Source organism: Fukomys damarensis, unplaced genomic scaffold (assembly GCF_012274545.1).
Source record: "Fukomys damarensis isolate Sample0158 unplaced genomic scaffold, DMR_v1.0_HiC HiC_scaffold_24, whole genome shotgun sequence".
Lineage (NCBI taxonomy): Eukaryota > Metazoa > Chordata > Mammalia > Rodentia > Bathyergidae > Fukomys > Fukomys damarensis.
The window spans coordinates 35711187-35724692 of NW_022900936.1; the positions used below are offsets into that span (position 1 = coordinate 35711187).

General features: G+C 33.2%; 1 protein-coding gene across 1 annotated transcript in view; it reads left to right on the plus strand.

Moving 5' to 3' along the window:
• Positions 1-13506, plus strand: part of Cadm2 (cell adhesion molecule 2) — a 241785-nt gene that overhangs the window by 151428 nt on the left and 76851 nt on the right. Inside the window, exon 7 of the mRNA XM_010602876.3 lies at positions 895-1073. Coding sequence (XP_010601178.1) covers positions 895-1073 — 179 coding nt within the window. The remainder of the gene's footprint in view (positions 1-894; positions 1074-13506) is intronic.

Below are 13506 nucleotides of genomic sequence, written 5' to 3' on the forward strand. Positions count from 1 at the left end.
TTAAGGAGGTGGAGAGCTTTAGTGCAAGTGTAGCCTTATGTCACTTAAGCATGGTGCCAGTTTTGGAGACATGAGCCTAGACAATGTCTTTGTTGTGTGAACATCACAGTGTCCCTCTACATTCTCAGGTAGCCATGTCATCACTAAACATTATAATTTTATATGGCCCCATTGCCTGTTGTATATGTGATCCATCACTGGCTAAAATGTTACTATGCAGTGCATGTTTGTATTTTATGAAAGGAAAATTTCAAAAACATCCTACTGGTGAATGCAAAAAGTGAGAGAAGGAAGGTATAGGAGAAGTGTCAGGTAGTTTCAGGATAAGCTGTGCCATAATGGTGGCTCTGAGTCCAAAACTAATTTCTATTTACTTGTAAGAAAGACGTGATACAGTAGACCAGGCATGAGTCCTGCAATGTAAGATGGAAGCCATTAGGAGCAAGAATCTGGGCTCCTGACCCAGGCAGGGCCCCAGCAGTGGCTGCTGCACATTAGTTTCTTAAAATAATATCTATTTTAGATGCAGGGACACAGGAGAGCGGGGAAAGAAAAGGGAAGTAAAAAGTATTCACATGTATTATGCACATATATCAATTTCCCATGATGAATGTAATCATTATGTGCTGCAAGCATGTATGGAAGTTTTCAAAAATTAAATTGCATTTGCCATCTCCAGATCTTTTGAGTGAGTAGAGGCTAGTCCTTTTGTGACTTTCAAAAGTTAGCCTATAGTTATGCAAAACATGGTTAATGCATGTTCATAATTTTCCTGATTCTTTTAATTCTCAAAATATATCATGGTTAATGCATGTTCATAACTTGCCTGATTCTTTTAATTCTCAAAATATATATTTATATTTTCTTATCTATGTGCATGTTTGAATCCAATAGGCCAGAACCTGTTCTGTGGACAAAGGATGGTGGAGAATTACCAGATCCTGATCGAATGGTTGTGAGCGGCAGGGAGTTGAACATTCTCTTCCTGAACAAAACTGACAATGGTACATATCGATGTGAAGCCACAAACACCATCGGCCAAAGCAGCGCAGAGTATGTCCTCATTGTACACGGTGAGTACCTTTTGGGAAATATCACATGGGAAAGGATGGAAGACCTGGGAGGTGATTGAAATTTGTCAAAATCTTTAGAATAATAAACAAAATTAATAGGGTTTTTCATTTCTTTTGGAAAGATGTCTCAGAATATATCTCCAAAATTTTCTTTTAGTGTGATCCAAAACATAGTAATAAAATAAAATCAGATCATACAAAATCTTTTGCAAAAAGCTCCTTATTTAATTAGTTTAATTTATTTAATATTTGGTGTTGCTTTGTAAATTATATTAATAATTGTCTTCAAATTTTATTAGTAAATATTTTAGTCATAATCTAGAATCATGAAAACTATTACCCTTAAGCTAATTTCAATTGTATTATAAAAATATATTTTATTCTCTGAGTACAAAAAAGCTAGTTTGTCATTGAAGATAGCAAAGGCAGAGTTATATATAAAATGTTAATGATTAATATCTCATAGATAATAACTTGAAATTTCTGTATATATTTTTCTTGACAGCATTTATTTTATAACTTTTTTGATTATAATAAAATATCCATGAGTGAAAAGAATCACCATTTGTGTCAACCTCCAAAACCCACAGTAGTTATTCACGGTATAGTTAGAAGCTGACTGTGTATGAGATTGATAAATACTGCAATAAATAAAATCAGACAGGATTTTTAAATGCAGTTTTTCTCATCATTTATATATGAGGTTACACTATGAATCTCCAAGAGAAAGAGAAACTGAGAAAATATAACAATTCCCTCACATAGTTCACAGAGAAAAATTTTTCTGAGTATTATTTATTGTATGTATTACTAAAAATGTATAGGTAGTATTGTATAAAACAAAGTGCTGTAATAAATCTAGTGGATCTTGGAATTTCTGAAAAGAATGCATTTATTTGATATGTTTCCCATGAATTTGATAGCATATAATAAGAGTCATGGATTATTTTTACAGTTTTCTAAAAAATTGGGGAGATGGTCCGGGGATTTAGCTCAGTGGTGCTGCCACCTGCCTCGCAAGTGTAAGGTCCCAAATTCGATCTCCAGTACCAAAAATAAAAAAAAGGGGTTGGGATGGAGGGAGTTGATCCTAAATCTTCACAAATGAAAAATTAATCTGACATATATTTTTCGAGGTCTTTATTTTGCTATGATGCACCAAATATTAGAGAAAATATGAAATAATGATATAATACTATTATGTTTGGATTAGTTTTACAAAATGTTTAAATTTTTAATGTGACATTTCTATGATAGGCATATGAGGACAATCAGGGAATTCTGTTCACATATAAACATCTGGAAAACAGAATGGAGTTTAAATTCTATTATCTCAGGAATGGTACAAAGTTCAACTTTGGAAAAGATTAACCTAATGGAATTAGAATGATAAATTGGAGTTACTGTGTAAACCTGTGTAGACAAACCTTGCCACCCTTCCTGCCAGAGAGGATGTAATAACCACTGGTTACGTCAAGATGACAAATTCACTATTTATGACATGAGCCAAGCATAGCTTCCTCTTTAGGCCATCTCAATGTTTAGAACATGCAGCCACATTAGTCTGTCTGAGTCGCTCTAAATTCTTTGAGTTTCTCTCGCCTAGCATTCTCTGACAACCTAGGGGCATGTTTTATAGCATGTCACATTGCACTGAAAGCAATACAATATAAAAAATATAGAGAATTAGAAAGGAAGTGACAGAAGAAATAATATACTCAGATGAAAAGTATGTCACTTTTTTTTAAAGTAAATCCAGTGGAGAAAATTTATATACTTTCTCAATGTTTGCAAGCTAGTCAACAGCATGGCTTCCTAAATAGCCAAGCTACTTTTAGGTAGGTGGCAGTTGACATATTTCTAATAAGTACTTCTCTAAGCACTTTGTAAGAAGTCATTTTTGGCTTTGCTTTCTGAACTCCAATTCATCAAAAGCACCCCATAGATTAATGCTATTCATGCTGCTAGATAAATGCAGTGGAGTTCAACAGTAGTTTACCTAGGATTATTGACACAAGTAATGAGAGGCTCGATGAAACAGTGAAACCATATTACACTGTGTTTAAAAAGGGGTCCAATTGGCTTCATTACAAACTAAAGTTCTTTTTCCCCTTAGCACATTGAATATAATGTTTCATTAGTCATTGGTTGTATAAATATAAAAGCTACTCTCTCTCTCTCTCTCTCTCTCTCTCTCTCTCTCTCTCTCTCTCAATGATTTGACTGTTCCAAAAACCACACTAAATGATGAAAGTTGAGTGGCATTTCAATCTATAAAGAATGCTGTATGCATTTTGGAGTGGAGTGATAAGAGATCATTTGTGAGAACTTTACCCTTTCATCTTTTACACCGAGGTTGATTTTACATCAGCTGTGATAATTTAATAGATCTGTAGCATACAGGCTTTTTCAGGAATTGAGGCTCATGTCTAAATCTACTACAGTTGACTAGGTTCTACTGATTCTTAACTTGATAGAAGTCTAAGCACTTTGTTGTGAAATCATATTATCTAGACACCATCCTAACTAGTAGATTTTATTCTTTGAATGTCAATGGAAATGCATTATTTAAATATTGCCATAGTTAGTTATTATTAACACTGATAGTTTTTGTTACCTGCAGTGGAAGAATTTTCCTTTTCTTAAATATACCTTTGAAAATTGTAACATTAGGACTGCAGATGGTAGAATAAAATTAACAGTCTGAAGTTCACCATCAAAGGGGTAATGAAAGACAACATGCAAACAGCTGTAAGGTAAAAAAAAAATTGTAGCTATGTAACATTTACACTTAGAGAATTCAATAAAAGAGAAATGGGCACTTTCACTAATAATCTCTTGAACGGAAAATTAACCTATTAAATTAGTAGCCATACTCATACTACTTAATTCATGTAAGCATAGTAATTTATTTTTGTTTCCTTGTTTAATTGTTTTATTTTTTGAGGCAGGGTCTTGCTGTGTAGTTTAGGATGACCTTGCACTCTCTGTGTAACCCATGCTGGCCTTGAACTTACTGTGGTCCTCCTGCCTCAGCCTCCTGAGTGCTGGGATTACAGGAATACAGCAACATGCCTGTGTGAGCATAGTTATTTCTTGTATTTTCTATCCTTATAAAAGCATTGAGGTTTCTTGTTCTCACTGTTATTATGTCGTATTTATTTAGAAACATCATCCATCATTAAATTTCTTTGAAATAGTATGTTCACTTTGGATAACTGATCAAGAGAACAATTCATTGATTTGGAGAGTAGATATTTAATGATTTTCTTTTGAGTGCAGAGAAAGTAAGAGGCAAAGGTGAATGGCATTCAAGAAGACTATAGTTTAATGTGGAAGATAAATTATGCATTCAAATAATTAAAACAGAGTAGAAAAATGTTACCTTGGAAGATAGTCACACAAACATATACATGATCACACTTTGCAAATGTAGTCTGAGTGTTTACAATTTTTTAAAATGGTAACAAAACATTTGTTTTCTTCATAAACAAGTGACATACACCATAAATGAGAGTATATAGCACAGTACCAGGTACGTGATGCAAAGACATCTAACATTATAATTTTATCAGTATCAGTATACAAAGGCCAACTCAACTCAAAGCCTTCCTGAAAAATTGCATCCAATTTGTTGCCACAAATCTTCCCTCAAAAGTATTCAGATAACAAACTAAGTTAACACTACTGGAAGATTTTAAAAAATCAAATTATTGTTAAGGAATAGGGAAATGCTAAAAATTCAACTTTATAGCAAATGAAAAATATGACAGTTGTAATCATTCTTGTTTTTCTAGTACAACATCAAGTTCAGAGAATTTAAATAAAATATCTTCTCCTCAAGCAAATACTTTCCATATTGTATTCACTGTTTATGGAAAACATAGCAGACACTTATTTATCACAGGAAAAGTGGCTGCAAGAAATTGCTACTAACCTTAGGCTAATCTTATTCATGATCAACTGATTAAAATTTTCCCTTTTGAAGATGTCAGAAATATATGGATCTTAGGAAATTTTGAGAAAAATTTTCTACAGAGAGTGACAAACACAGACTATCACATTTCTCCAAATCTGAATCTTCTTACTTCTCTACTTTCTGTGTGTTTTTTATTTTTCTTTAAACTCATACTAGAGAAATTCACAACCATTCCTCCAAATACAATTATAAGATGGACGAAGATACTGGAATGCTCTTGTGTCTCTTCTAGCCACGGTGCCCCCCTCAGGATATATAAAGAAATACAATTATACAAGTGGAAAATTTCGACTAGATCATTAGTCTTTCGACCAGTAGTTTTATGATCACAGGTGCAGATGGCAGGATGGGATGGCAGGGAGTCACATCAGAGCTTCAGTGGAGAACTCAGATTTCTGACAGTTATAATGAAGTTGAGATGCATCATTCCAGAAAGCTTTCATGACATAACGCCTTCCTCTTCAAATTTATGTGTGTTGAAATTGTTTTGCCACTGCTCTAATTTAATCTATTAGTTCATTATTTTTCTTTGAATAAATAATATTTGAAAGAATTCATTAATTAATTGTCATAAATCTTGATAGTCTGCTTTTGAAGCCATTAAGACCTTTCCACATTTTATGTTAATGTTTTTCTAGAAAATCTCATCTTTACTCTCTATAACTGGTATTATGATAGTATACAGTGAGATAGAATAAAAAAATTTTCCTGCTTTTCTATACTGCCAGTTTATAACAGTTTCTGTATTGCAATCTCTGAAATTTATGATGTTTGCTCATCTATGTGTCTATTAAAATACATGCTGATGAAAATTATATTATTTTTTATTTTAAATGTTTCCAGAATAACTAACTTTAAAAGGAACACATAAATAGAATAGGATCATCACATTTTATTGTTCTTAGGTGGGAACAATTATTAAAAAAATGCTTTGAATTTAAAAAAAATATAGTAACAATATGAGTGCTGCAAATGTCTATGTGTTTTTGGTCTACTGAATGGTATTAAGCTATTAAATCTGCCTTTTGAGCTTTAAAAAACAATGAATGTTACTTTCCATTCACTCAGATTTTATTAACAATAAATTAAAAATACTCAGATACAAAAATCTGTATAAGCAAATATACAGACTAACTATTGTGCTGACAGCCAAGCATGGAAGTCGTGTAGCTCTTTCTGGCCTATGTCTCATCCAGATGCCAGGTAAAATGCAGGCTTTTTCCATTCTAGGTACTGATTCTCCACTGCAGATAACTTGTGTCCCATGTAAGAGAAGCTAATTGAGTCATAGAGTGGGGGGTGCCTTGAACTTTAATACACCTTTCTAATCCATTACTCTTCCAAGTACTTAAAATGTATTCACAAAATAAATACAATTTTAGGGTTATTAGTTTTCCTTCAATTTAGCAAAATAACACATTATGCATGAATATTTTCATGACTTTGAAATAGTTTAGGAGTATCATAAAGTAATATTTTAAATTTGTTTTTAAACTTATATCATTGTATAACTAAGCACCATGGTGATAGTAGAAATATCCTTATTACAGGGACATATCTTCCACATATTCATATCATGATTAGCAATATTTTGGAAGCTAATGAGTACTCATTATAATAAAATGAAAGCAGTATTTCTGTGCTTCACAGAAAATGTGTAACTAAAAAAGTTGGAAGCTTTTTATGACATGAATTTATTATTTCAACTATCCAGAAACAAAAAAATTTGGAAGCATTGGAAGGCTACATAAATTTTTGGTTCAGTTGTACTGTTAGGCCAGGTTATCCTTCAAATCACCATGGAATAAAAAGAATGAATATTTGAGTCCCTATCAGTGGGTGTGGAGCAGAAAAGAGAAGCATGGATAATGGACAGCTGTACAGCCTAGCAAACATTAAAAAGGGATTCAACTAAAATCTGTTCCTTCACAAAGAAACAGACCTACCAGTTGGTAAATTAATTCTGTGGATTCATAATGAGCATTTTTCCTTTGGAGCAGCTTTCTTTAGAAGCATAGCTGGAAAATATATGGTGTGAGAAGAAAAGGGTAAAAAAGACTCCCATATGGAGCGACAAACAGTGTGCTAATGGAAGAGCTCTATGGTTGCTGCTCTCATCTCTGGTTGAGAGTCTCCAGGCAGTAACTAGTTGGATGATTCTTAAAACAGTACTTTCTTTAATCTTTGAGATAAAACATATCATTTCTGGACATGAATACATAGGAAAAGCTCTGATGCCTGTAGGAAAGGCACACCTCTGACTGGATGAATATGCTGTTGAACTCTGCAGAGAAAAGAGGGATGAAATAAAACAGTGGTGACAAGAATGCTCTTTGCTTTATAAGATATTTAAAAGGGCATGTGTGGGGGCATACTCAATACGGAGTTGGACCTAGATTCCACGTCTTCATTTTAAGAGAAGCATGAAGTGGATAAATTAAGGTTTCAGCTTTCTCAGTAAAAATATCACAGGGATACACCACTTTGAAATAAATGTTCCTGCAGGTCTTGTTAGACCCCTCACTAAAATATGGATGATAAAAATCTTTGCTCCTGCATAAGAGAAAAGAGTATATCATTCAAAAATTTCACCATACAACACCATCATTTTTCTCGCACTTTTTATATATAATCTTTTCTCTTAGTAGTATCGTTATAGTTTAGTCTGTGGAAGGATAGACTCCATGGCATTCAAGCTAGATTTGTTTATGTGGAAATAAGTCTTGGCTGTACCTTTACAAAATGCAGTCCTTCTACCCACCTATATGTGCGTCAATTGGCTTATGTGTTTGAGAATTCAAGCAATATGTGATGGCTCATAGAGAAAAATTCAGAAGTTTTCAGAAAAAAATGGCATAGCTAAACAGGCAATATAGAATTTAAATAAATCTGCTTTGCAGCTTGTTCCAGTGCAGTTTTCACAAACATTGTAGCATCATTTTATGTTACTTGTTTTAGAATCTACGAACTGTCCTGGGTTCCTCTTCTCACTCACAAGCAAACGCTGTTAGTGCGCTTCCAGAATGTGCTACATTAGGCCCATTTCTCTCGATCTTCCTCTCTTGTCTCAGATATTGAAACATTTCCTAATGGCCATTGTTTCCTTGCCTAAATCTACTTCCTACACAACTGAAAAATATAAACCTGCTAAATGTTTAATCCTTCATATCTTTTCCCCATTTAAATCACCTAAAGGCATGTCATCACACTTAGTGTAAAACCCAACCCCTCATTATTCTACTGAGCTCAGTTGAGTATGGTGGCTACGTCCTATATATGTGGCATCTCTTGGCACTCTGCACATACTTCTTTCTGTCTCCTTGGTCCTCTTTCAACTCATCTAAGACATCGAGTTCATTTCTTTTTTTAGGGACCTTGTGTTTGAATACTTATGTAAGGAGTGAAAAAGAATGCTGTCAGTAATGCCTTGTCAGAACTGACTCTTGTCATTCGAACCTCAGATTAAATTAGTCTTCTTAGAGGGCCCCTTTTGTCCATACCTATCAAAAGAAGTTCCCAATCCCATATCACTTTATTTATTTATTTAATGTTTGTTTATTTATTTATTTTTGGTACCGGGGATTGAACTCGGGTCCTTGCGCTTGCAAGGCAGGCCTCCGAACCTCTAAGCTAAATCCCCGGCCCTCATATCACTTTATTTTAATTTTCTAGGTGACATTTATTCGTATTTAACTCATCAAAGCTGTTTACTTATGTATTTAATTGATGTCGTTTTGACCAGTTCATGGTTGCGGTGCAACGGTAGTCTCATAACTTTAAAATGGAGCTGAAAAATCCCTATCACCTAATGGCACTGGGAACATCAAAACATTGTAGCGTAATGAGTTCCTCACTTGTATGTGGTGATGCTCATGTAAACAAACCCATTGCTCTCTAGTGGTTAAGAATATGGCACATACAATTGGGTGTTTGATAATACTAATGACTGCATTGCTTGTTTATATGTTGGCTGTACTACACTGTTATTCAGAGCGTAACCCTTTTGCTTATTAAAAATTACTGTAAAACAACATGCCATGACTTACCACCAGCAGCAGCTACCTCATAAGTTTTGTTTTAATCAGAAATTATGTCAAATGACTGACCTCTGACATATAGATTTGTGAGAGTATACTATATAGTGTTCCCAAAATATTAAATTTGTTCTCATATATATTTTTAGAATGTTTCCATTTTATTAAGCAGCTAATTACTATATAATGTATGAGTATACATAAACATATTATATATATATACATAAACATATATATATATATATATATATATATATATATATGCACATATATATGGAAGAAAGAACTTTAAATCAGTGATTTTGTGTGTCTTATCTATGAACTCATAGCTTTTAGATAAATAGTAGGCTATTAATAAATAGTTCTTTGATGATTAAATTTCTGTCTCACCCTCTCTTCTAAACAGTAAAAATTTAAATGCATTAATTATTTGCATATATGCTTATATTCATATATCCATACATATATCCATATAAAACACAACCAAGTTCACATATATACAAACATACAATACACATTTATGTCCATAGATACACATCCCTTTACTTCTGAGAAAAATCAGTGTAAAAGGTGATATCCCATGGTTACCAAAATAAAAACATTCAGTTTTCATGATACAAAGTGGAAAAATGTATTTACTTGGTTTCTTGGTCACTTTCTCATCAATGAGACACAAGCAACTTAAGGGGGAGAAGTTTATTTTACCTCTGTGGTACTCTGGCTCCAAGGCAAGCATGAAATTGTAGAAGGGCCTGGGCAGAGGACAGATACTGATAATGGTGACATGAAAGCAGAGAGGAAAGGAAACAGCTGGGTAGGGAAATAAACCCCTCCGGGTCACTTGTCCCTTGACCCATGTCTTTTCCCATTCAACCCTCACATCTAACAGAAAGTCAATTATATATCCACAGTGATTCAGTCATCTTCCAAATGAGTATTTATTTATTGCAATATTAAATGTATTTGAGTTCACTTCATTTCCTTTTAGTACTTAATAACTAAAAAACATGTATGTGAAAGTTAGATTTCACTAAAATTAGTTCTGTGCAATACTTTCTAAATTGTTTAGTGACAATTTTTCAACTTTTATGAGGATCCAGCTTCTCTTAAATTTAAAACATATTATTTAAGATATTAATTATGTCTTAGGAAATAATAACAAGGATTGGTAATATTTCCAGATTATTTTCATTCAAAATATGATTTTTATAATTAAATGCATATTTTACCAAATTATAATCCTTCTAAATTGTTAAATTATTTTAGATATATCTCTGGGTACTCTCTTCACCATCAACAAACTTGGAGCAGTTTAGTCAGTCAGGATTCAGGAATCCATCTTCTGTGGAATTTATGTGTTAACTAATGGATTAAAGATAAGCATAGAAAAAATTTTTAAAAGTCTATACAGGGAAATCAACTTATAATCTAATATGAGTTAAATTACTCATTTGTCGAATGAAACATGAAAAATAGTATCAAACAAGAAATGTGATAGAAATTTTACACATAAGCATGGTATATTTTTAATATGGGTGGATAGTAAGCCTAATTGTATATACTAAACGTTAGCATTTCTATCACATTTAGGCTATCCTTTAGCTTTTTCAGACACACAAGTTCATCCCAGAGTAGAAAGAGGAAATCTAACACACCACTGTAAGTTTATATAATTTCAATTTGAACCTAAACCAACAACTTTAAGAATATCTCTTAAATTCATATTTTTTAAAATATAATTCTCTTCACTGAAAATACTTTGCTTTCAGAAGATCATCTGTGATCTACCACTGGTCAAAACTTGCTTTGAAAAGTTGTATATAAATAATAGAGTCTAAACTTTTCAATTTTTAGATTAGGAAGCATAGATGCACAGAGAATAAATATGCAAAATGCCTTTCAGCTATTTCACCAGAGACCCTATATGAAAAGTCAAAATATCTGGATTCCTCAGTCGGTGGTTTTCTAATATAGCACACTCCTCATTTGTATTTTCAGATTTGAATTAAGATTTTTATAATGAACTGAATAATATTATCATTGAATCAGCCGATTTAGATAAAATTCTTTTAGGAAAATCCTCAGATGTTGATGTAGGTAAAGAAGATAGGATCATTCATGTCAAACGCATTTTCATCTTACTTTAAATCACTCTATTTTTATCAGATTGAAGTGTTAAAATCATTTCAAAGAAAAAAGCATGTGCTTTTTCAAATAACATATTGTTTTTATTCACAATATTTGTAATTGTCACCTACGGCTGAAGTTGCAGCACTTTTCATATTTAAGAGTAGTTTATTATTATAATTGTGTAATGATTCCATTTGGTATAAGCAGCCAGTGGAAGCTACCATAATGATGGAAGGGAATTTGTTCAAACCTTATTTTGCAAAAAGTTTCTTTTAATGAAGCACCTGAGGTTTCTCTGTGACTCTTGAAAAGTCGCTCAGTGGTGTGCTAAGGCCAAGTGAATCTGGTGGCTGTCATTTAGGTAAGAGCCTCAGTGTTGCTATCAACTTTTGTGGTCTAATCCAAATAGGCTGCTATATGCAGCAGAATGTTTTGTGAGCAGATACACACCCTTATTCTCTTGCTCAGTAAAAGCAAACACAATCAACTTTCCTCTTATTATTGCCTCCAGTGGCAATGGAATTAGTAGCAAAAGATTAAGGATTTTCTGTTTTTTGATGTAAAGAAAAATGAATACTTTCTAATAAAAAAGATACACATCACTATTTCTATTATCCATAGAGTTCTAACCCTTGCGCATCTCCACTAATAGCTCTTGGCTTGTTGATTACCTTGTGACCATGCTGGAGTGGAAGGAGTAGTTAGTAACATGTAGCAGGAATTAAACATATGGATTCCACACTACCTGGTAGCAGTTTTGCTCGCTATTTGAACACTGGTCTTTGGAGAGAAATAAGCAGCATGGGCTTCTGGGGTCTTTTTAGACCTAATTTTGCTTCGAAAATCCACTCTGAATGCCATTTTTAAAAAAGAGAAAATGCTACAAAGCAAAATAGGTTGACAAGTTAGAAATTATTGTACACTGAATTTGTAGAAAACTGAGCATACCTTTAACCTGAAATGCTCGTTATTGGAAAAAAGGTGCTGTACTACTCCTCAGTTTATTGTATACAATGATTGTTGAAACTGATTTCATTCTGACAGGGTTATACGGGATTGCTTCTGCTCTAATAAGCTGCAATAACAAAGAGTGGTTTCATTTTTTTTGTTTCATCATTAGAATGTAAAGAAAGGAACTATATGATTTTAATTGGATGATACGAGTTAGAGCATAAACACTTTGAAAAACACTGAAAATCTTCATTTAGAATAAGATTTTTTTCAGGATGCTCCTGTTTTATTTTCTGTAGTAATAGTTTAGACTTAACAGGACTTGCTAAAAATTCACCTCATAACAAATAAGAGGAAAACTTTTTGTAGTGATTTTAACCATGTATTAGGCTTAGTTTGTGATGTATCGTATCTATTGACATTATGATTATCATAAGTGGTAGCATTTATAAAGCACCTGCCTAATCCAGCTCGGTTCCCTTAAGAAGCACAGAAGTATACCCTGGATACATTTTTTCATTTTGTTTTCTTCACAGAAAAAGTAGAAGCAATGTGCTTTAATAAGTGTCAGATGAAAATTGTAGAATCTCAGGTTTCAACCACTGATTTCACAAGCAGCCTTGGTGAATATTCTGTATACTATATTACTAACAAGTGTTTAAAATATGATTTATATATTCAACATAAAAATCAGTACAAGTTTTAAAATGTTACTAGAGCGTGCCATGTGTTTTGATATGTTCCCCACCAAAGGAGAGAGGGGTCAGTAGCCAGTGGGATCCGTGTTACTCTCAAATTGCCTGCAATAGCCTGCTATGGACAGAAGCGTCATAGTCATGGGGCACTGGTGGGACAGAAGGAGGGAAGCAGTAGCTAAAGTATGAAAGGATATTGAGAGTAAAGAAAATTCTTTGGGGCTTAGTCGGTAGAGGCAGTGTTCACAGAGCAGGTGGAAATTAGGCTGAGTCATGATCATAGCATTTTCCTAGTATCATCAAGAAAAGGGAGCTATTTTGAGATAGAAAGCTAATGAAGGGTGGGATCAGAGTATGCTTGTTTTAAGACAAAGTGGTATTTAAAAAAAAACTAAGACTTAGTCTACTCAGGTGAAACACACAGAAACACAACTGTGATATAATATATAGTAACCATGTATACTGGCATAGTTGTTATAAATACAGAGAAGGAAAATATTAATTCATGGTAGCATTGGATGACAATTTACAAATGATAAGCTATTTAAACTAGGAGCTGATTGATGGAAAGAAAAGAGAAGAACTAATATAATGACTTGGGACGCATGCTAATGTTATGTTATGATGGCACAAAATATAGACAA